This window comes from Peromyscus maniculatus, chromosome 1 (genome assembly GCF_049852395.1).
Source record: "Peromyscus maniculatus bairdii isolate BWxNUB_F1_BW_parent chromosome 1, HU_Pman_BW_mat_3.1, whole genome shotgun sequence".
Lineage (NCBI taxonomy): Eukaryota > Metazoa > Chordata > Mammalia > Rodentia > Cricetidae > Peromyscus > Peromyscus maniculatus.
Window position 1 is genome coordinate 163,062,102 of NC_134852.1, and position 23,841 is coordinate 163,085,942.

Below are 23,841 nucleotides of genomic sequence, written 5' to 3' on the forward strand. Positions count from 1 at the left end.
GGGGGGCGGGGAGGATGGGGTGGAGAGAAACGGAAAGGAAGCCTCCAGTCCTGGCCCTGGGAAAGCCAGCAGACTCGGGCGGGGGAGCCGACAATAGTCCAGGAGAAGGGAGATTTTTAGAAAGCTGGGTGAGAAGGGACCCTGTGACCCACGGGCTTTCATTTCTCCTAAAATCTGGGTGACGCAGGCAGTCCAGGGCCAGTGAAAGGGGAAGCCCAGAGTTTCTTAAGAAGCAGAGAGAGGGACAGTCTGAACCGGGAGGAAAAGCTAGAAGGGACTTGGGGGGAGGAAGGGAGGCAGTCAGGCCAACAGGGGTGTGTGGAGGAGGTGGCAGGGCCCGTGGAGGGGGCACTGAGGCGGAGGTGTCCTAAGAGAGGGGGCCAACAGTTGAGAAAAGGCAGTAGGGACCGGGGTGGACTAGCAGGAAAGAGGGGGAGGGTGGAGAAGTGAGGCAAGCGGGTGATAGGGTGTGGGGACAGACAAGGCCAGAGTGGAGGAAGGAGAGGAGACACTCGGTAGAAGAGAAGCGCTGGGGAGGAGATGAACAAGAACTTGTGGAAGGAGAGAGTGAAGAATTAAGGTGGAGATCGAATCTGGGTAGCAAGGAGAGGGACCTGAGGGAAAAAGAGAAGGAGACAAGGGGTGAGAAAAGAGGGCAATCGGTCTAGGGGAGAAGAGGGGAGGGCAGAGGAAAGGATCTGAGTCACGGAGACAGGAGGCCCACGATGTCTGCACCTCGAGCTCAGGAGCAGCCAAGCAGGTCCGGGGAGCGGCAGCCACTGGTGGCTCGAGGCCGGCGGAGTCCCCCGCGGTGGAGACGGACAGCGGCCGCCGCCGTGCTGCTGGTGGAGATGCTGGAACGCGCGGCCTTCTTTGGTGTCACCTCCAACCTTGTGCTCTACCTCAACAGCTATAACTTCAATTGGCCTGGCGAGCAAGCGTCGAGGGCCACACTGCTCTTCCTGGGCGCCTCCTACCTGCTGGCTCCCGTGGGAGGCTGGCTGGCCGATGTGTACCTGGGCCGCTATCTCACCATCTCGCTCAGCCTGGTGCTCTACCTGGCTGCCTCGGGCTTGTTGCTCACCACCATCACCGAAGACGGCCGCAAATCCTTCTGCGGAGAGATGCCCGAGTTGCCACTGGAACCTGCCTGCCCATCCGCAGACTGTCCAGGCTCCTGGTCCAGCCCCTACTGCGCGACCACCCTCTACTTGGTGCTGCTGGTGCTGGCGCTGGCTGCCAGCTCTGTCAGGAGCAACCTCACTTCGTTCGGGGCTGACCAGGTGAGTGGCCAGAGAGGCATTGTGCCATGGCGCCCAGGGGGAATGAAGATCCTGAGATGGAGGGTCTAGCCTCCAGAGTGACCTCAGAGACCACTTCCTCTCTCTACACCAGTTTCCTTATATGAAAACAGAAGAGCAGCTTGCTTTTGAAAGAGTCACGCAACCCTCAGTAAGATTAGACATAGCCCCCACCTCTAAGCCATGTCCCAAACCTCAGGCCAAGTGCCTTTGATTTTTCTTTTTAAGCGTTCCAGGCTGACCTCCAACTCGATTTGTAGCTATAGAGGGCCTTGAACTCCTGAGGCTACTGCCTCCACCTCCCAAATGCTGGTGTGCCACCATGCCTGCCCAGTAATATGTGTGTGTGCATATATGTGCGTGCATGCACACGCACAAGTGCGCACACACATGCACGCATGTATCTGTCTGTCTGTCTTATTTTGACACATGGTCTCTGTAGCCAAGACTGGTCTAGAATTCATTAAGTAATCCAGCTTGGCATCAAACTTGTGCCAGTCCTCCTGACTAGGGTCCCTATGTGCTGGGATTTCAGATGTGAGCCACCATGCCCAGTTGCTTTTCCTGTTTTAACTTGGCCTTCTTAACTATTCGCCAGGTGGGTAGTGTTGTAGCCTCTCAACTTATCTCAGAAGACAGAGAACAGCAGGTCATGAGGGCTAGTGAGGCCGCTGAGCCTCAGGTCCCAGCGGGAGCCCTGTCCTAATGTATCAGTGGGGCCTGGGGGCTGGTGCAGGAGCCAGCCAGCCTCTTCTCACCCAGCAACACCAGAGGCAGTGGGCAAACATATTCGGATCTCATCTTTGCCCCTCATTAGAGGGGCAGCCAGGTTCACACCTCGAACTCAGCCCTTGACATTCCCCTGGGACATGCTGTGGCATATGGGGAAAACAAAGCCAATAAATATTTGTTACATGTCTAACTTAAAGTCTTGCTGGCACGGCCCTGTTTTGGTAGCTGTGCTCAAGTGGTACAGCTGATAATAAAATAAACTAGTAGAGAATATTATTAAAACAGCCACACACTGTGTGAATGATCACAGGCAGAATGCAGAAATGGTCATAGACAGGCATGGGGAAGATGAGGTGTCCATGGAAGGGAGGACAGGTGATATGGCAGTGTGGTCAGGCCATACTGAATGTACTTACTCTCTAATTCACTTTGTTTGCCTCATAAAGCACTCATAAGTCAGGCAGTTCTCAAATAAGTTATGTCTTTCAGTTGATGTCCACAACCCGGTACCTCATAGTGACCAGTGTCCTTACTGAGGATTGCTCTTTTTAATAACATGTATATATATATATAGTGTGTGTATGTGTGTGCCTTTGCAAGTATATGTGCACAGGTATGAGCAGATGCATAGTAGAGGTAAGCAGAGTGTGTTGGGTCCCTTGGAGCTGGAAATACAGGCATCTGTAGAAGGCTTGGGCCTCGGGCATCCTTCTCTCCCTCCCGGTTATGTTGACCAGGAGATTCCCAATACTTGAAGAAAGGAATGTCTCATCTTCTACTGACTTTACTTTTTGATTGACATCCACTACTTACCCACTCCCAGCTGCCCTGAAACCCTGGAGCAGATAGGGGTGGCCAACTCTTACAGGAGCTGGCGGGCAAGGAGCAAGCTTATTGTACAAAACAGAATAGAAAGAAGAGTGTTGACACTGAGTGTGCTGCAAAGAACAGAGGCCAGGAAAGGGTGGTGTGCCACCTACAGCGCGGAATAATGACGTGTGGCTCTCCATGTGGTTAGGATGAGTCTCTTGACGGGCATTTCCTGGCGTGTGATTTGTGCCCCCATGAAGGAAGGCAGCCCAGACTGGCAGTGTACAGTTGTGGAAGGTTTGCACAAGCTGCTATGGATAGAACTTCCAGTTGTGTGTTATCAACTACGCAAATGGGAGCCATGCAAATCTGGGCAGTTCCTGTTGATCAAAATTCAACCCTGCTCAAAGCTCAGGTCACAGGGCAGCTCTGTCAGCTCGGAGAATTCTGCCACTAGCAGTTTAGGATTCTTGGAGCGAGCTTGTGAAAATTCCCTAAAGGAGGCCAGCTCTGTTTTCTGGTCTCTCATCAATGGCCTTGCCACCACACCTCCAGAGGCCCCAGACACCAAGCACCTCTTCTCTCTTTCCTTCTGGTGGCAGAACTGGTTGCCCAGAGGCCAGATCACTGAGCCTCCTGTGACATCTACAGCTTTACACAGTGAGTTGTCTCCTCTGGCCAGCTGTCGTTATTTTAACATAAAATCACTATGTATAAGATGAATACTGTTTCTATGTTGGCAACCATCACAACAAACGTTCAGTGTGCTGGAATTCTTGATTCTCAGCTGGTGAATGGCTTCAAAACAGACTCTGGGTTGAGGGGCTCCTTTCCCTTCCCACATCCTGGTCATTTTTGCTGTCTTTGTAACCTGCTCCCCAGGACAGTGTAGAGACAGACTGACCCGAGGCAGGGTAGACTTTACTGGATTTGAGCTCTTTAAAGATAGCTCTACTGGCCGGGTGGTGGTGGTGCACGCCTTTAATCCCAACACTCAAGAGGCAGAGGCAGGTGGGTCCCTGAGTTCCAGACCAGCCTGGTCTACAGAGTGAGTTCCAGGACAGCCAGGGCTACATAGAGAAACCCTGTCTCAAAAAACAAAAACAAAACAAAAAATGGCTCTACTGCAGTGGAGAGATGGGTGTGGCCACAGGATTGGGGTACCAGAGCACAGGACAGGCTGCCCAGCATCAGGAGGTTAGGCAGTCAGTCTAGGGAGATGGAGAGTTGGGCATCATCTGGAAAAGAGCCGCGCATAGGAGCTGCAAGTTTAGCACACTTGCTGATTTCAGGAAGGGCCATCCATCATTCTCCACACGGTATTCGCTTATTCTGGAAGGACTCATTTATATCCCGCATGGGCTGCCTGGTTGTTCCCTTCGAGTTACACTTGTCATATGTACTTACTTCCAATTAATAAATGGAAGTAGCTGTTCATAATGGGGCGTATTCGATTTTCTGCTTGAAGGTCCAGGCAAGGATTCTCAGTAAGCTGACATGGCAATGCCCCTCCTCCCTTCTCCAAGGGAGAATCCCCAAGGCAATGCAATTTTGAGCACATCTGTATGGATTATAATTTTACATTTAGATAAGGAGAAAAACATTTATCTCTTCCTCAGCACAACAGCTGCAGGGAAAGCATGGGAGAATCCTCTTAGTGAGTGGAAATACATATTCCATGTTTGGAATGGGCGGAAGGATGGTGATGGATTCTAAGATTTGGTGGTTATTGAAACATGGCTGTTAGCCAGACCTGGTACCACAGGCCTGGAATCCCAGCTGCTTGGGAGGTTTAGGAAGGAGGATGGCAAGTTCTGCATAAGCTACAGAGTAAGTTCGAGGTCAGTCTCCACAACTTAATGAGAATCTGTTTCAAAATAAAAGTCAAAGGGGGCTGGAGATGTGTCTCAGTGGTAGAGCGCATGTGTGGCATGCCTGAGGCCCTCACTTGGGTCTTCAGCATGGAAGGTAGGGCTAAAGGGGTGAGAGCACATGCTACAAAAGCGTGAGGACCTGGGGTGAGGTCCAAGCAACCTTGTAAAAAGCACAGTGTGGGGGCTGGAGAAATGGCTTAGAGGTTCAGAGCACTGGCTACTCTTCCAAAGGACACAGATTCAATTCCCAGCACCTACATGACAGCTCACAACTGTCTGTAACTCAGTTCCGGGCATCTGACACCCTCACACAGACATACTTGCAGACAAAACACCAATGCACATAAAAAGAAATGAATTTAAAAAAACAAAACACAGTATAAGACACATGCCTGTCACCACAGTGCTGTCACCCCAGTGCACACACACGTAGATAAACCTCAGCAATACACACACACACACACACACACACACACACACACACATACATGCACACATATACACATACACACACACATAAACCTCAGTATACTTGCACACATATGCACACACACAAACACATGCACATACATGTGCACAAACAAGAATGCAGAGATTCATTTGAGAAGCAACCCCGAGTTCTTCTGGCTTTTTAGAAATGCAGGAGCCTGGGCCTTCATTCTGAGCTGTTGAGTCAGAATCATGGTCTGGGAATGGGAATGAGGCCAATGCAGCTAACCGGAGACAGCAGGGCAGAGTGGAGGATCTACTGTAGATTGTCCTAAATCCTGGGGTGACATCTGCCCTTGCTAAGGGGCCTGAGAAAGATGTTTTTCATACGGTCAGAGCTTGCTGTGAGGGCTATGCATCAGAACCACCTCCACCCACCACCTGTTTCTCCATCTTTGACCATGCAGAGAAGGGATGGTAGCTCATCAGAGGGGGTAAGCTTCCAGGCAACACTCAGTTTGCAACTCGAGCTTCAGAGAAAATTCTTAGCCGATCTCAGTCTGATCTGCCACTAGTAAGCATACATCACATTTAATAGTGTGGAATGAACTGAGATTTTCATGGACATTTTGCTGATTATGAAAGTATTGCACAGCATGGGTTGTTCAAAGACAAAGGATAAATCAACCAGAAGTGAACAAAATGGCCTTGAAGACATCTGTCGTGCATCCTAGTTGGTGACAGTAAAAACCAATGTGTGTCATGAGCATAGAAAAACAGCTGGGTGAAAGTGTTTCAGCCACTAACTGGCTCTCAAGAGAAGGATGTATGCACGGACTGGGGAGATTGCTCGGCAATTAGCTTGCTTACTGTGCAAGCATAAAGACCAAAGTTTGGGTTCCCAGAACCCACACAGAATGCCAAGTGGACTTGGTGGCCTGCCTGTAAATCCAGCCTTAAACAACAGAGATGGGAACTCCAGAACAACCTGGCTGGGGAGACTAGGCATATTGGTGAACTCTGGGTTTGACTAAGAGACCCTGCCTCATTGAATAAGGTGGAAGAGTGATTGATACATCAGCCCCAAACCTCCATATGTATATGTGCACCCCCGAACATGTGTGCCTACATACATACAAAAATGCATGCACACCACATACATGAAAAAATATATTCATTATTCATTTAATGAATATTTATTGAATATATATTTAGTAATCAGAGATTAGGAATGTGCTTATTTGCTGACCCCAGAAGCATTCCTGTGGAGTGTATGTGTGTACAGAGGACCTCCTGGGTTCTCCCTCACTCTTGTCCCTGGCTGGATGACAGGTGATGGACCTCGGACAGGATGCCACCCGTCGCTTCTTCAACTGGTTTTATTGGAGCATCAACTTGGGTGCCATACTGTCCCTGCTGGTGGTGGCCTTCATTGAGCAGAACATCAGCTTCCTGTATGGCTACAGCATCATCGTGGGCCTCGTGGGCCTGGCGTTCTTCATTTTCCTCTTTGCTACCCCCGTCTTCATCACCAAGCCCCCAACAGGCAGTCAAGTGTCAACTATGCTGAAGCTCGCATTCCAAAGCTGCTGTTCCCGGCACTCTTCCAGGTAGCAGAGGGTAAAGGAGGCTGCTAAGCCCCCTGGGGGAAGCCAGATCCAACTTCTTGGGCTTCTGGTTCTGTTTCAGGGGTGGCACTGAATGGGAACCTGCCCTCGAGTCATAGTCAGAGCTGCTATGATGAAGAATGGTGGTTACAGTGATGGGGTTGCTGGTGGTGGTGGTGGTGGTGGTGCTGGTGCTGGTGCTGGTGGTGCTGGTGCTGGTGCTGGTGGTGGCGTTACCGATGATCCTCTATTAGAAATCGTAAGGACAGGGCTGAGGGGATGGCCCAGTCAGTAAAGTGCTTGCCTTACAAGTACTAGGACCTAAAAATGCCCATCATGGCGGCACAGATCTATAATCTCAGCTTGGGGAAGTAGAGACAGGTGAGTCCCTGGGACTTGCTGAACATACAGCCTAGCCTAATTTGTGAGCTGCAGGCCAATGAGAGATCATCTCAAAGAAGGCAGTCGGAATTCCTAAAAATGATATCCAAGGTTGTTCTCTAGCCTCTAATGCACATGCGCACATGTGCACCTGTAGACACACACACACACACACACACACACACACACACACACACACACACACACACATACACACGCGCGCGCTCACGCTTGGGAGATGGCTCAGTTGATAAAGCGCTTGTTGTACAAGCATGAGGAGCTGGATTTAGACCCCCCAGAACTCATGTGAAAAGCAAGGCATGGTCATATACATGCTTGTAACCTTAGCACTGTGTATGTGTGGGGGGGGGGGGCTGCTGGGTGGAGACAGAGGATCACTGGTTTGCTGGTCAAAAGCCTAGCCCCAGGTTTAATGAGAAACCCTATCTCAGTGAGTTGTCCTCTGGTCTCCATGTGCACTTCTCTCTCTCTCTCTCTCTCTCTCTCTCTCTCTCTCTCTCTCTCTCTCTCTCTCACACACACACACACACACACACACACACACACACACACACACACACTAAAATTTAACAACATGTTAATAGGGAGAAGGAATTAAGAAAGACACTCAATGCACCCCCAGTCCACACAGGAATGTGCACACATACTGTTCTAATTCCATTCCGTTGCTGTGACAGACACCATGATCAAAATCAGCTTAGAGGAGGAAAGAGCTTACTTTCTTATTTTGGCTCACAGCTTACAGCCTCTTGCTGAAGAAAGTCAGGGCAGGGACTTGAAGCAGAAACCATGAAGGAATACTGTTTGCTGGCTTGCCCAGGCTCATGCTGGCTTTATTTATGCAGCCCAGGACCCACCTGCCTAGGGAATGGTTCCCACCACAGTGAGCTGCGTCCTCCCACATCAATTAAAATCAAGACAACTCCCCATAGACATTCTCATGGGTCAATCTTATCTGAATAACGCCTTGCTTGAGACTCCCTTCTTCAGGTGAGTCTAAGCTGTGTGCAGAAGTTGACAGTTAAAGCTAACCAAGACACCTGTGCACATGCACTGAACACAGAAGCACACACACACACACACACACACACACACACACACACACACACACATGAATGTGTACATACACATTCACAGTTTTAAAAAGGAAAAAAGAAATGCAGAAGACAGTGACGGTCTTGGCAGCAGCAGTGATGGGGTATGGTGGGATTGGCAATAAAAGCTAACACTGCTGGTGGCCTGCCAGTGACAATCAGTAGGTCGGTAACATGATGGCCACAGTGAAGTTCCTGGAGATATGATCTGACTCCTTGGAGGCGACTACCCTGGCGTTATCCTTTTGTTGAGTCTCAAAGGATGACACAAGGCTCTTAGACAAGAAAAGGATCAGATATTCCCAGGACAAAGAGCAAAGAGCAAAGGTCAAAGGTGTAGTCACAGTTGATCTAAGTATCCTAAAATAAACAACTCTGTTATTAAGTGAACTAGAAAGCAACTGTCATGGCTCCCTCCCTCACGAACTCACACCTGAGAGAAATTGACTCCAGGTGTCCTTGGACATGCTTGGTTGGCTACTTCTGTCTTTTCCATCTGGTCTGGTCTTTAGATATTATTTATTTAGTTAGTTTGTGTTTGTGTGTGCATGCAGAGCAATTATTTATATTGTCCTATTATTAAATAAAACTCGGGAGTCAGATATCGAGGTAAAAACTTGATTGATCAGAGAAGTGGTGAAGTGACCAGTGACCTCCTCTCTCTCTCCTTCCTCCATCCAAAAGGGCCTCCAATCTTTCTAAGCCCCCCCCCCACTACTTCCTGTGTCTTTCTATATCTCCTGGGTCCTCCAAAACCTCTGTGGCTAATTCTGGTCAGCTAGTAGCTAACTCTGCTCTCTGATTCAAGGTAAATTTTATTGTCAGAGTGCGATCAAAATATCTCACAGTGTGTGTGTGTGTGTGTGTGTGTGTGTGTGTGTGTGTGTGTGTGCCTGCTGCAACATGCATATGGAGATCATAGGACAACTTGTGGGAGTCAGTTCTCTCCTTCTACCATGTGGGGCCCAGGGATCAAACTCAGGTCGTCAGACTTGGTGGCAAGTGCCTTAACCTACTGAGCCACGTTGTTGTACCTCCAATCTCTAGGTTTCTCTGCGTATTCATGGCTGTCCTGGAACTCACTTAGTAGACCAGGCTGGCCTTGAATGCAGAGATCCGCCTGCCTCTGCCTCCTGAGTGCTGGGATTAAAGGTGTGCACCACCACCATCTCTTTTTAAATTAGCTTACAAAATAGCAGGTTTCCTTTCGGCATTTTCCTACTTCCTTTCCCCTTCCTCATCTCCCTGTTCCCACTCCTCGCTACCCCAGTCTCTCTTCCAGTTTTCTATCACATGTGTTCTATTACCCTTCCTAACCCCTCCCTCAAGCCTCTTTTTTTCTCCTCTCCCAGTCCCTGTTCTAGTCTCCTAGCATCTAAACACACTCACACATACATGCACATATGTAATAGTTAGCAGGTGGGACCCACATGGGAGAGAGACCTGGCAGCATTTTTCTGAGCCTGTGCTACCTCACTTAATATAATTTCCAGTGCCATCCATTTCCTCAGATCTCATAATTTCATTGTTCCTTATAGTTGAGTAAGATTCTTATGTGTAAAACTGACCACGTATGCCAAAAAAATCTGTCTCTAGTTCCTGGCTGGACCCGTCCCAGCCAGGGTCAGTGGGGTCTAGAGCAAAAGGGTGATGTGCCAGCCTTCCCCAGCCTGCTCGGTTGCTGGAGGTCAGTCAGTGAAGTTGCAGGTGCCGTGGAGTCTGGTGGTTTTAATTAGCTGTTACTGCCTCGCAAACCACACCACAACTCACTGACTCGAGCACCAGCTTTTCATCCTCTTTCAAATGCCATGGGTAACTCCGGTTTGCGGGGTGTGTCTTCTGCTGCGCTCGACATCACCAGGTCATTTGGGGGCTTTAAAGGGCTGAGTTCTAGAACATTCTCAATGGTGGTGGTAGATGGTGAGCTCAGAGCTCATCTGGGACTGATGGTGAAAGCCTAAGTTTCCCCTTCCTGTGGCCTGGTCTGTAGCTTGCACTTCTTGGGGGACGGTGTCTGGGATGTGAAAAGGAGCATTCTAAGAAAGAATGTTCCAGAAGGTGGGTGGAAGAAGCAGCTGTGGGTCTTCTTAAAGGTTACAGAGGCTTAGACTTACAAAGCATGGCATCTGCTTCTCTCTGTTGATTAAAGAGTCACAAAGCCAGCCTGGATCTGGCAAGAGAAACAGACCACAGCACTATTGAGGGACAGCACTGAATGCTGGGAGGGGAGGAGTTTAAGGCGGCTGCCCCTGAAGAAGACCAGCTGGACATTTTCCTTTTGGAGTCTCAGGGGACAGCTCAAGACTTTTGGATGAGAGAGGTTCAGAAACCCTGAGGGCAAAGGGCAAAGGTTGTAGTGCTGGTCAGTCTCTCGGGTCTCCTGTGATGGCCCTTCCGTTTCTGCCTCTCCACCTCCACTCTCCACTTCACCGCTAAGTCCACTGAGGATAGACTTGGGGTCAGCAGCCAGGGAACTGGGGTACATCAAATCTGTGGGCGACTGAGTTAGATTTGTGTTGCGACTTCCGTAGTTCTCGTGGTAAATGGATGCCACAAGGCAAAAACCAAAGCATAATCCCTGAAGGCTCTGCTTTCCTCATTCTCTGGTTTTACCACCCCCAAACCCGAAGGCTGGATGTAGCTTGAGAGTGGTGTAAGTCTGGTGGCCACCCGTAACAGCTTGGGTGACATCGATCACCTCACTAGTGGGGGTGACGGGAAGGGTAGTGGAGTTGGTGCTAGAGGCCTTTATGGGGTAATGGAGGGGAGGAATGGCTGGGATTCTCAGGGACCTGGGAATTGGTTCTCTCCACCCACTGTGTGGGCCCTGGGAACGAAACTCAGATTAAAGGCAAATGCCTTTCTCACCTGAGTCATCTCACTGGCCCTCAAAGGGGATCCTGGGAGGAGGATGGTTGAGGTGGAAATGGTGGCCTTAGTGCTATAGAGAGCCGAGTTGTGGCTGTCTTTTTTTTTCCTCCTCTTTCTATGGATTACAGGGACTCTGAGGGTGCCCACCTGCTGCCTGATCAGAGGTCTCACCAGTGGGGTCCTTCTCCACAAGAAGACATGGCCAACTTCCAGGTGCTGGTGAAGCTCCTGCCTGTGATGGTGACCCTTGTGCCTTACTGGATGGTGTATTTCCAGGTAGCCCCTCTGCCTTCTGATCTGGGGCCTGGCACCCCAGCCCCTCGTGGGCTCAGCCCCTGCCATAGAAGCCTGCAGCTTTACCTCCCCAGGATAATGGTGCATGTGTGAGTGTGTGCATGCAAGTGTGTGCAGGCTTCTACATGTGGGTGTGTCCATGTATGTGCATGTGTACATAGACTTAATATGCATGTGAGTGTATGCATGTGCATCATACATGTGTGCATGTGCTTTCACATGTGTGGAGTCAGGGTAGCAACCTAATCTTGTAGTCAGATTTTTCTTTGGGCCACCGGCTCACAAAAAAATGACATGGAGACTTACTATTAATTATGAAAGCTTGGCCTTAGTTTAGGCTTGTCCCACTAGCTCTTACCACTTAAATTAACCCACTTATTTTAAATTTATATTCTGTTGCATGGCTTGTTACCTCATCTCTCCATACTGCCCATGCTACTTTCTCTACCTCTCACTGGAGACTCTGCTTTCTTCCCAGAGTTCTCTCTGTCCGGATGTCCCGCCTATCCCTCCTGCCAAGCTATTGGTTGTTCAGCTTTTTATCACACCAATCATAGTAATACATTTTCACACAGTGTACAAATATCCCACAACATAATCTATCCCTAAGTAACAAGGCCATTGCCTCCCACACCCTCTTCATTGGAGAGAGCCTAAGATAGGGTTATAGCCTGCTACTTCAGGGTGGTACAGACTGTCCCACAGGTACAAGCACCTGGGGAAGATGTCCATACCAACTGTCAGGACATTGACATCCTTCCACGGTGGCTACAGTGGTTGCTGCCATGAGTGACCCCCAAAGTATCCCCTACCTGGAGTCTCCTGCACTTCATAGCAGCTAGAGTGCCAATGTCTGGTACAGCAAGGGGCAGGAGTACCAAACCTGTTCCTTCCAGGAGCTGTGTCCAAAGCCTTGCTGGCAGATCAGTACCTCTATACTGCCTGGCTGTGTCAACCTTCAGGACTCAGATGACAACTCCCAGTGGAGACAGCCATGTCATCATTATCTCCCCCCATTTCAATAAACACTAATCCATACCCACCCTGTGCAAGACCTGGAGACACAGTGGGAAGGGCATCTGAGCAGCTGCGGCCAAGCTCTGGGATAAGTCTGTGGTTACTGCTCATGGCCTGAGACCATCAGAAAACCCCGTCCTCAACGCTGCCTCCCCATGAGAAAGGGGTTGGGAGTGCCTTTCCCTGACTGAGGGAAGGGCCAGCTGCGAAGGGATGCTGCTGAGGAATGCCTGCCCCAAAGCCTCCTGGAGTCAGAGGTCCAGTGACCAGCTCCACCCTGACCCGCCTCCATCTCTCCACAGATGCAGTCCACCTACGTCCTGCAAGGTCTCCACCTCCATATCCCCAACATCTTCCGGACCAACCCTAGCAATAGCTCTTTGGCTCTGAGATCAGAAAACAATAACTACAGGGTAAGAGAGTAAAGTGTGTGGTCAGCCCCAGCCAGGCTGGGGGCATCCTGTGAGAACAAGAGGAAATGGAGCTGCCTGCACACCACCCCCACCCCCAATCCCTCAGTGATGTGGCAGGCTTAGGACACAAGAAAATAACCAGCAGGGTGGAGGAACATGTGCAACATCCAGCCCCCCATCTCAGCATGATCAGCTGCCCACAGGAACTAGGTGTCCCCGTCCCCCGCCCCTGCTGTGTTTACTGCCCAGTTTTCACCCCCTGTGCATGCATAGGTCCCTGTTCAATGCTGCCTCTTCCCCTGTTTCCCTGTAATCCTTTCCATGCTGCGCTCATGATGGAAACTTGTGTCCAGGAAGAACTTTGCCTTCCCTGGTGTAATCCTGTCCCCTAGTTTCACAGCTGAGAAAGCTGAGTTCCATGGGGGATGGGGGTGGGACCCGAGCACTAGCGCTGGGTTACTCAGGGACCTTGTCCAGCCCAGAGCTCTTTCTGCTCTGCCAACCTGTCTCTCCCGGCCCTCTCCCACCCAGATCCCAGAAGCCTGGCTCCTGCTGGCCAATGTGGTGGTGATACTGATTCTGGTCCCTGTCAAGGACCACTTGATTGATCCTCTGCTGCTGAGGTGCAAGCTTCTGCCCTCCGCTCTGCAGAAGATGGCCCTGGGCATGTTCTTTGGGTTCACCTCGATCATCGCGGCAGGTGCATGATACATCATGTTCATTCGGGCCTTGAGGGAGAGGTCTGTCCTGGAGACACAGTATGAGGGAGTGAAAGACACTGGGTGTAGTGGTGCACACTTGTAGTCCCCGGCACACAGGAGGGTTCAAGGCCAACCTGGGCTAAAGAGACTCTCTGAAAACAAATTAAATAGATAAAGTAGAGGCTGAAGAAATTAAAGCTAAATGATGTGTAACACAAACCTGAAGCATCTATCTTCTTTAAAGTGTTTTCTCCTATTCCACCCTCAGCAATTTCAGGGGCTTTATTGCTTCTTGTGTATGGGGATGGAGGCTCCGAAAGGTTAGGTGAGTCGCCCAGGTTTGCACAACAAGCCAGTGGAAGGGCCAGGATTGGAATGCAAGTGCCCTATCTGGTTGTGATTCATTCACCAGGGCAAAAATGTCTCCCCAGCATCAAAGGGGAGACAATAAACCTGAAAGCCAGGCTGGAAATACTACCATAATACCTAACCTTAGCCATGGGATCTTATGGAAAGTAGGCCCGCTTGAAAACCAGATATCCTGGGACTAAGATTCAGCCCTGACTGCTTATCACCTGTGTGATTCTGGGCTGATTTCTCAATCTAAGGTTCACTTTCTTCATTTGCAAAGAATGTCATAACAGACTCTGGATTAGTAAGAACTCCTAGGAGATACAAAATCTAGCTGAGCTTCCTAGCAGCCAAGGCAAAAAATAAAACAAAAAAACAAAAAACAAAAAAGAACTCAAGCTCTAAACTGCCTGAGGTGGTCTGACTGTACTTTCTTGCTCCCCACCCCACAACCCCCCAGGAGTCCTGGAGAAAGAGCGCTTACGGTACATCGCTGCCAACCAGACAGTGCCTCAGCTGATTGGGCAGGACTTGTACTATGCGGCACCACTGCCTATCTGGTGGCAAATCCCCCAGTACCTGCTCATCGGGATCAGTGAGATTTTTGCCAGCATCGCAGGTATCCTGGATTCCCTCCCCAGCTCTTACACCGGTGCTGAGCTCTGCTTGGGTGTATGCTCCTCCAGCCCGGAGGGAACCACAGGCATAGCACTCTGCCTTCTGTGTGGAGGGGAGCAGTGACTCTGAATGAGGTCTGCACCTGCTCCGGTGAGGTCTGAGGGACTCTCCAGCTAGCACTGGGTTCAGGCTTGAGTCAGCCATTGCAGCAGACCCCGGGGAGTTGGAAGTTAAAAGGCACTTTCCATATGTCTCCTGTGCTGTGCATTCTCCTACCTTTTGCCTTTGTCGGCTTGTTCCTCCTGCCTCTTTTCTCAAAAATCCCCTGGGTTGGGTGCTCCTCCCTTCTGGAACTCAGCACTGTGTCCTATAGTGTGTGCATGCATGCATGCATGCACACACGCACACCAACCCTGTCCCAACCTAGTCAGGAAGCCAAAACTACAAGGGTTGGGTAGGCTCTCCCTCTAGGCCATGATGGGAATTCTAGATCTTGATGATAAAACTGACCCTGTGAGCTCAAGTTGCAAACAAAAAACCACCAGTGCTGAACTGGGGACTGTAGAGTGTGGCTGGGTTGTGAGTAAGGTGGGGAGGGGGGAGGAGATGGGCTTCTGGGGAAGCTGAAGTCAGCAAGTACAGGAAGGACCTTCAGTGCAGTGGGAATAGCATGAGCCAGGGGGCAATAAGCGCTGGAGGGGGAAGTGTGGAGCGGAAAGTCACAGTGGGTCCCGTGGCTGAGCCTGGATGGTAAAGTGTCCCCTGAGGCCAACAGCACCCTTCCATCCTCCCATCAGTCACACAGGGAATAGAAGCCTCCAAGAAGTTCCAGAGAGCTAGGCAATTGTGGCACATGCCTTTAATCCCAGTGGAGGCAGGCAGACCTCTGTGAGTTCGAGGCCCAGCCTGGTCTACAGAGTGCCAGGGCTACAGGGAAATTGTCTTGCAAAACAAAACCAAAAAGCTTCCAGAGACCTACTCAGCCATGTGTGCATGATATCAGGGCCCAGGACAGATGAATGAGACAGAAAGGGGGGCCTACATTTGGGAACTATTTTAGATGCTGGGTGGAAGTGATTCGGCGATGGTGTGGAAGGAAGGTGGGCACAGAAAGTGGAGAGAAGTTGAAAAAGCTGCTGACTAAGATGTAACCCCCCCCCCCCATCACTGGGATGCCCAGGAAGAAGGAGAATAGTCAGAGCTCTGGGGCAGTGTTTATGATGTCCAGGGGAGGTGCTCCATCGGATGTGGATGAGGAGGGCAGATAAAATGTGTCATGTCACAGGTATGCAGGCGCTGTCCGTCACGGGGACGCACAGCCCAAGGGAATTAGGATGCAGGCTTGGAAAGGAGGGCAGGAGAACGTGACTCCCCCACAATGGGAGGCTGGCAGTGGGGCCCATCTCTGCTCCCCGCTGCAGCCCAAGTCCCTTCCCTCTCTCCTCCACAGGTCTCGAGTTCGCCTACTCAGAAGCGCCACGCTCCATGCAGGGCGCCATCATGGGCATCTTCTTCTGCCTTTCGGGGGTAGGCTCACTGCTGGGCTCTGGCCTGGTGGCCCTACTGTCCTTGCCTGGGGGCTGGATGCACTGCCCCAAGGATTTTGGTGAGTGAGAGGGGACCCTCCCCAGAAGACAGGAATGGAGGGAGGTATAGGGATGGGCTGAGCACTCGTGTGTTTTACACTCTGTGGCCCTCAGAGGCGCCTTCCTGCTTCTGGAACTCAGCCATTGCCGAGTGGTCTCTTTCCCTTGGTGTTCAAGTCTCCAAACAGAGGAACGGGAAACATACCAAGAGACACTTGGGGAGTTACAATCCTAGAGGACTCTCTACCCAGTGCTCTCAGACCACACCCACTGGAGTATGGCTTTAGCTGCTAGTTCAAGGAGCCCCCCCACCTCATGCCAGCCCTTCTGTCCCCAGGGAACATCAACAACTGCCAGATGGACCTTTACTTCTTCCTGCTAGCCGGCATTCAGGCTGTCACGGCTGTCCTGTTTCTTTGGATTGCTGGTCGCTATGAGAGGACTCGTCAGGACCCAGCTTCCCAGAGCTCATCCAACAGGGTCAGGGGCTGAATTAGTCTCTACCCACCCGGACAGACAGTGCCATAGCAGTACCAGCTGTGCCCATTCTCTTCTCATTTATTCTGCACCCAACATTAGAATGAAGTGGTTCCCATAAATAAGGGACATGCGCCCTCCCTCTTGACCATGGTCCACGACAAGGGGTGGGGTGGAGGGGGCCTGGGTTCGGTCCCCGAGGGGACCCAGCAAGGGACTCGGAACAACAAGCACCAGAGGATGAACATGAGGGCCAGGCAAGAAGTCCAGCCAGACATCCCACTGGTCCCCACTGCCTGGGCTGGTGGCCGAAGCTGCACCTGGCGGGCCAGGGAGTGGTCAAGAGCTGCCCCGGATCCTCTCCATGTAGTTACGAAGCTCCTCCGGGTCCTTCAGCCCCATGTCCTCGCACACCCAGCGGATGTCCTCCTCACCTGCCACCAGGATGGACTGTACAGCTGGGGCCCCTACAGGCTCCTCGGGCGGCTGGGCTGGGGGAACTGGCGCAAATGTCACAAACTCTACTCTCTTCCGACGTCCCCCAGCTTCTTTGCGGGCCAGGGTGCTTGAGGAGCCAACAGTGCCCTCTGAAGCACCGGGGGCCACAGCTGGGGCATCCCCTCCTGCCCCACTTTCACACGGGCAGCCCCCCTCCCCCTTGGGTGGGCCCGGGGAGGAGCAACGGTCCAGCTGCCGACTCAGTTCCTCCTGATTGGTGCCCAGCCAGACCCAGTTATGGGGCTGGGGGGAGGAAGGGTCCGTAGCGCTGTCGGGAGGCTCTTTGCGCTGGTAGCGCAGCACGAAGACCACACCATTGACCAGAAAGATGAGGATGGCCAGACAGAAGATACCCAGCAGAGCATACATTCCCAGCTCTAGGTCGGTGACACGCTGAGGGGCAGGCACCATCTCTTCCTCGTCTTCCTCCTCTTCTTTGGCCTCATCCTCTTCCTTCCCAGCTTCTTCCTCTGCCCGTTCAAACTTGCCTCTAACATCCACATGGCCCCCCATACCACCTGCGACCTGCCGCTTTCCCTCCACAGTGGCTTCTGTGAATGGTGGGCTCCGGGCAGGACTGGAGGGGAGGGCAGGTGCTGGTGTGGGCAAAGGGGGTAGCCCCAGCCAGGCAGTGCCTGAGGCCAGGGGCACACGATGGCGGCCCCGGCGACACGGTTCCGGTGGGTGCAGAGCAACGTGTAGGGGTAGCCCTTCGGCACCCACCCCACTCACCACCACACCAAGTTGGGCTCCCTGCTCTTCAGCCGGCAGGACGGCACTGGGCTCCTCAGCTGAGACCGACAGCCCCAGGTCACTGCGGTCGTAGAGCTCGGCAGGGGCCAAAGTGTGGTCAGAGAAGGACAGCCACAGGGAGAGGGCCACCTCCTGCAGGGCACACAGACACAGGCAGAGACACGCGAGGGCACGCACGCATGCACACACAGACCACTCCCACAGTGACAGGCCACACGGAAGAAAGAGCACGGAGGAAAGAGAGACACAAGCAAATGGACAAAACACAGGGAGAGAGGGGATGCATGTCAATCACCTGTCTGCCGCTCAGCCCAGGAGTCTGAGTCCTCGGGAGAGCCTAGTGACCCCCCCAGTGCCATACTCCAGCCAGCCACTGCTTGATCACTTCCAGCCACAGAGAACTCACTACCGCATGGGAAGTAGTCCTTATTTTGAAAACCCTAGAGCAAGGGGTCCAAGTACCAGGACCCACTTCCTCCCATCCTCCTCCACCATCAGCCCCCATCAATAGCTGTTGACCATGCTCCCTGACCCCCAGCCATCACCTGCTTTGGGGCTGGAAGAGCCGACTGGGCCCAGCATGTGGCTGTGACCTCCCCAGGGTGGGACGTGCCTCGGCTCAGGGCCAATGAGATGCCCATCACCGGCTGCACTCGCAGCTCCAGCATTGAGACCTTGTCGTCTGTCACTGCCAGCGCCTGCTCCCCCAGGATGGAGTCAGACAGCGGGGAACGAACCTAAGAGTGGGAAGCAAATGAAAGTTGGTGGGGGTAGGGGTGGGGGTGGGGGTCTCCTGCACACAGTCTCCCAGCATCTCAGGAACATTCTGGGGACACCCGCACCCTGGGGGGGAGGGGGCGGAGTCTTGCTCTTTAGCGTCCCCTGTGGTGACTCACCTCAATGGAGGTGACTCCAGGCTCCCGTCCCACTAGGATGCGGCCGCCTTCCAAGGAGGCTATGCGAGGATCTTGCACCCGGGCGTGGGCTGCCACGAGGTGAGTCACATCCAGCAGCCAGTCAGGGCCGAGTAGGTGGGTGAGGCGGCGGCCACCGTCCAGCGGGTGGGCCACGAAGGGTACCAAGAAACGCACACCTGCTCTTTGGTACTGCAGGCGGCAGCCGCGGGAGCGGCGCTCTGCCTCCTCGACCGCAGCCTCAGGCTCCGGCTGCCTGCGGGGTGGGGCGGGGCGTCAGTGATGGCCCCGCCCACCGGAGACCACGCCTTGCCCACACTCCCAGCCCAGCAAGGCCCTGCCCAGCCACCCATCTAGAGGTTCTAAATGGAAGCTTAATGCCTCGGCTTGCACAAATGACAAAAACAATAGTAACCAGAGGCGCCTGGCTGGTGTAGGCCTCCTGTTCTTCAAACTTTGTTTTGAATCCCCTCCCTTCTGGGTGCCAAGTCTTCCTGATCAGGCCGGGGATGCCCAGACCCCAGTTGACTGGTAAAATGTGCTCATCTATCCAGCTGGCTGTACTTATTTCTGGATACCGCTGGTGTGGGAAGGTGACCAGGCAATGGGGGTGGCAACTCAGTTTCTACTTTGAGAGGCCCAGGCACCTCATCCTTGCCCTCAGGTTCTGGGGAGCCTCCCCACTAACCAGTATCATTTATTTTTATGGAGCCTGGGCCAGTCAAGGCTTCGGAGTATACAGCAGTGAACATTCTCAGGGATGGAGTATGGAGCTGGAGAAGCATGGGCAGCAAGCCAAGCAAAGAGAATTCGTATGTGTTATAGCGGATGAGGAAGCTGGGGGAGAGGGAATGTGGAGGCTGCCAGTTTACACCACAGTGGCCAAGGTTCTGGTGGCCAAAGGCAGGTGACCACTAATAGTGTCAACTTGACAAAATCCAGACTCATCTAAGAGACGAATCTCTGGCATGACAGTGAGGTAGCTTTTTTTTTAACATGTGCATTGATACTCTGCTTGCATGTTTGTGTGAGGAAGTCAGGTCCCCTGGCACTGGAGTTACAGACGGCTGTGAGCTGCCACGTGGGTGCTGAGAACTGAACCCAGGTCCTCTGGAAGAGCAGTCAGCGCTCCCAGCTGATGAGCCCTCTCTCCAGCCCGTGAGGTAGCTTTTTAACGAGGGTCACTGGGTGGGAAGGTCCACCCTAACTATGGGCAGTACCACTCCACCAGCTTGGGTCCCACCACTGAATAAAAAGGAGAAAGTGAGCTGAGCACCAGCGTGCATCTATCTCTCTGCTTCCTGACTTTGGATGCGATGCGACCTGTCCAGCTGTCTGAACTGTTACTGAGACGGACCCTCCATCACGGGCTGTACTTTGAACTGTGAGCCAAATAAACCCCCGTTTCCTAAGTTTCCTTTGTCAAGGGGCTTTGTCACAGCGACACGTAAAGTGACTAAAAGAGGCTGGAGGGGCAGAAGGCACAGCAGGTGGGCGGAGTTTCAGACCCCAGCCTGGGTTTGTGGAGGTGGCCACTGTGCACCCTCAGGCCCAGAAGGAATTCACCAAGTCCTATGGGCTCCTGCAGGTCTGCACTCACCCTTCTGCTGGGCCTGGGACCCTCCAGCCTCGAATCTGCTCGAGAGTCGTGTCAGTCAGCTCAATGCGCAAGGGTAGTAGTGGGGCCCATACGGTCAGCCTCAGTGAGGCCCGCAGTCGCCGCCACCAGAAGTCTACCCGAACTCCCTTGGCACCCCGACTCTCCTGGCCAGCCACGAACACGGCATCACAGGCCTCGGATACCTAGGGAAAGGCAGAGATGGGCTGAGACACAAATGACAGGCATTGATAGAGCATCATCTACTCTAATCATAAGTAAGGCTACATCTCAATTCAATTCGGTATAGTACAGAAATGTGTGTTGAGGTGGGCTGGACAGTGGTTGCTCTCAGTTTAAAATATTTTGCTGAGCTACCAAAATCCACCCGAGAGGCACTGGGCCATACTTTGGGTTCTCCAGGGGATGAGCTGGGCCATTTGCATGCAACGCACACAGCCTTGCTCCTAGCAGGGTCAGGGTTGAACCTAACATGCTAGCTCCTCAGTGTCAGCCTCAGACATTGGTGCCAGAGGCATCTCACAACCAGCTACAGCTAAGAAGGTGAGGGCAAGACGGGCCCACCTCCCCAGGAGCCCCCAAGGGGCTGCCACTGCTGCCCGGGATCTGGATCAGCGCTTCCTCATTAAGACCTCAAGATGGAGAAAGCTGTCTACCCTCTTAGCCTCACAGGTCATTACAACAGTGATTATTATGATAATACTCATCAAATTATAACAGTTGTAACTGCTGATGCTTCAGTTCTTGCTACCTGCTGGATATTAGGTACATTTAACTCTTACAACAACCTAATAATATGTTAGAGCTGAGGGACCGGGGGCTCAGAGAGGTTAAGAGACTTGCACATGACCACACAGCTAGTTCATAACAAAGATGGGCTGTGATGATTAACAAGATCTAGAACTCCCTAGGAGACAAATCTCTGGACATGTCTGTGAGGGGATTTCTAGATTGAGTTCACTGAGGTGGGAAGATCCATCCTAGCTGTGGGCAGCACCATCCATGGGCTGGGTCCCCGCCCCATCCCCCACTCCATCCCCGTACCCCCCGATAAAAAGGACAAATCCTTTTTTCTCAGCACCAGTATTCCTTTCTCTGCTTCCTGACTACAGTGTGGCGTGACCAGCCGCCTCGAGCTCCTACGCTCTTCCTTCCCTGCTGTAATGGACTGCAGCCTTGAACTGAGAGCCAGAACAAACCCTTCCTTCCTTAAGTTGTGCTTGTCAGGGATTTTGTACAGCAGTGAGAAAAGTAACTAACGCAGGTCTCTACAAACGTCCTGACTCCAAAGGACACGCACTCTTCCAGTTCAGCTCCCTGGCCAGTGCCAAAATGGATAATGGATAATGAATGTGGAAATAAGTGCAAGGCCGAACTTTGCTCTAGAGAGATGACTAGAACCAAAAAAGAAAAAAAGGTTGATGTCACAGCCCTGCCCGTGAAGCTTGCAGTTGAGAAGCTGTTCTCTCGGAGACGGCAGAAAGGAACAAAGCGATGTGTCTGATTGCGCATGCTCACACAGATGAGTGCTGTCACTCACCTGCAGGACCTGGGTGTTGGCTGACTCACAGCCAATGTGCTCTGTCACCTCCTCCAGGGTTCCCCCACTGTCCACAGTGACAAGACGCACGGGGATGCGCTGGGTCACTCCCGTCAATGGAGCTGTGTTCACCAGCTCCTCGGCCTGAGGGTGCAAGGCTTGTTTAGTTCCAGGGTTCTCACCTTCTGGGGTTCCTGGGACCAGGCTTCCAGTGTGGCTGAGCACAGATGTTAGCCTCTTACCTTGGTCAGTGGGATGAGGGCTCTGATGTCCCGCTCAGACACCAGGATCTCCCAGACCATTTTGTCTTTCTCTGCTTCAGGGGCCTGACCTGGGTACTCCAGCTGCCACGTGACAGGGCGAGTGACGGCCACACCCCCACCAGTGCTATTCTCCACTGCAAAGTCCACCCACAGGAACTCGGACAGCTCAGGGGGGCTGCTGGCAGAAGAGAGAAGAGCCGAGTGTTTGCTAGCCACCAGGTACCACCTGTGTTCATAAGCAGCCTCTACGATTATCCCCATTTGACTGACAAGGGGACCAAGGCACAGAGGTGATGTTGCTCCCCCAAGATCACAGTGTAAAGTGACAGAGCCTACGCCTCCGTCCTGGCTACGGAGCCAACTCGGCCTCCAGGCCCCTCTTAAGATCCATAGAACCATTGATTTATGTCTCCAAATGCTCACTGGGGTGGGGACATCCATTGGAGCCCCAAACCTGTTCTCTAGCATTCTAAGGTCAGAACTTTCTTCTGTGCCTACCTGGAATCTGGTCCTGCAGACCCAGTGCGGTGACAGGTGATCAGGCTAGTGTGGTGCTTGGAGCCCTTGAAGCGGTCCAGCTTAGCAGTCCAGAAGGTGGGCTGGACCGGGCGGGCAGCGATCACCTGCAACCCCCTTTTCACCTTGATCCTGCAAAGAGCGTGTGCATTTTGGTCAAGATGGAGACTGGGCTGCAGATTGCGTTGGAAAGGCAGACAAGGAGCTAAAGATGTCAGCTTCCTGCTTGGCTTTCCTCCAACTGGAATCTCTTCCTATCCCTTTCAGAAGGACCCCACCTCAAGACAGGTTACGTCACACTCCTTCCTCTACCCACCCAAAGGCCACTTACAACTCTCTACTGCCCACAAGCGGAAGCCCAGGCCTGGCATTCCAGAGCCTCCAGGTCCTGGCTCAGCCTCAACAGAGGCAGTGACATCTCTCCACACATTCTGGGCTTGGGCGACACCAAGAGTTGCCCCACCCCCCCAGCTCAGCTCACATTCATGGCCCCAGGCCTTCGCTCAGACTGCACCTATGGCTTAGTCTGCCTCCCTTCCCAAACCCTATTTCTTGTCAGTGGTAGTCAATGGCTTTCCCCCTTATTCTGTCCACTGGCCCAAGTCCCCAGAGTACTTAATACCTTCAGGCCAGCACCCCCACCCCCATGCTGTTTAATCTAGTTCATGCCCTCTCTTCACGTCCTTGGTCTCTTCAAGTGCAGGGTCTTGCTCCTCTGTGCAACTCCAGTGTGGAGACACAGGACTGCAAGATGTGTGGAGTCAGCGGATGAGTGGGCCTGAGTGGGCACGATGGGTAGGAAGACACATTGGGTGGAACTCCCATATCCCCACCCATGGTAGAGGGAAGGTTACACTATAGATCCTTGTCACTTTCACTGGGTGAGGTAGAGGATGCTTTGGTATAAGTTCCTACAGAAAAGGACATATAGAATGGGGGCCTTTGATGTGCAGGAGTGGGCTTTGTCCAAAGCGCCTCCCGCCCAGCAACGGTAGCAAGCAGAGAACCCTATGGATACTCAAGCCCAGATGGATACCCATCTCGTCAGCATTTGGGCATCCCCCAGCCCTGGACACTACACTTCTCAGGTTCCAAGCCTCTCCTACTTCCTCTACCACAGGACATAAAGTCCCAGGGAGGCTGCCCACCTCTGGGCTGTGCT

The 23,841-nt window shown here is 52.5% G+C and overlaps 2 protein-coding genes across 3 annotated transcripts in view; one reads left to right on the top strand and one right to left on the bottom strand.

The window, feature by feature from the left end:
- Positions 1-20,154, top strand: Slc15a3 (solute carrier family 15 member 3). The gene is made up of 8 exons (XM_006993835.3): positions 1-1,283; positions 6,479-6,756; positions 11,249-11,396; positions 12,734-12,844; positions 13,376-13,544; positions 14,357-14,515; positions 15,965-16,120; positions 16,438-20,154. Exons 1-8 carry the CDS (start codon positions 726-728, stop codon positions 16,590-16,592), a joined length of 1,734 nt encoding a protein of 577 aa, XP_006993897.1. The 5' UTR covers positions 1-725; the 3' UTR covers positions 16,593-20,154.
- The window catches only part of Tmem132a (transmembrane protein 132A), an 11,659-nt gene continuing 4,458 nt past the window's right edge, over positions 16,641-23,841 (bottom strand). The window contains exons 5-11 of one of the 2 annotated variants that reach the window (XM_006993837.4): positions 22,662-22,811; positions 22,143-22,338; positions 21,901-22,044; positions 20,343-20,545; positions 18,725-18,998; positions 18,374-18,565; positions 16,641-17,960 (exon numbers count right to left, since the gene is read on the bottom strand). In XM_006993837.4, the coding sequence (XP_006993899.1) occupies positions 16,917-17,960; positions 18,374-18,565; positions 18,725-18,998; positions 20,343-20,545; positions 21,901-22,044; positions 22,143-22,338; positions 22,662-22,811 (2,203 nt within the window). In that variant the 3' untranslated portion in view covers positions 16,641-16,916. Of the gene's footprint in view, positions 17,961-18,373; positions 18,566-18,724; positions 18,999-20,342; positions 20,546-21,900; positions 22,045-22,142; positions 22,342-22,661; positions 22,812-23,841 lie in introns of both variants that reach the window. The other variant, XM_006993836.4, reaches the window with a different exon arrangement.

Bases quoted from the DNA above. Each gene is read 5' to 3' on its own strand.
- Slc15a3 (XM_006993835.3), top strand. From the start codon at position 726: ATGTCTGCACCTCGAGCTCAGGAGCAGCCAAGCAGGTCCGGGGAGCGG. The intron at 6,757-11,248 runs GTAGCAGAGGGT...TATGGATTACAG, and splicing joins TGTTCCCGGCACTCTTCCAG to GGACTCTGAGGGTGCCCACC. The intron at 16,121-16,437 runs GTGAGTGAGAGG...TTCTGTCCCCAG, and splicing joins GCACTGCCCCAAGGATTTTG to GGAACATCAACAACTGCCAG.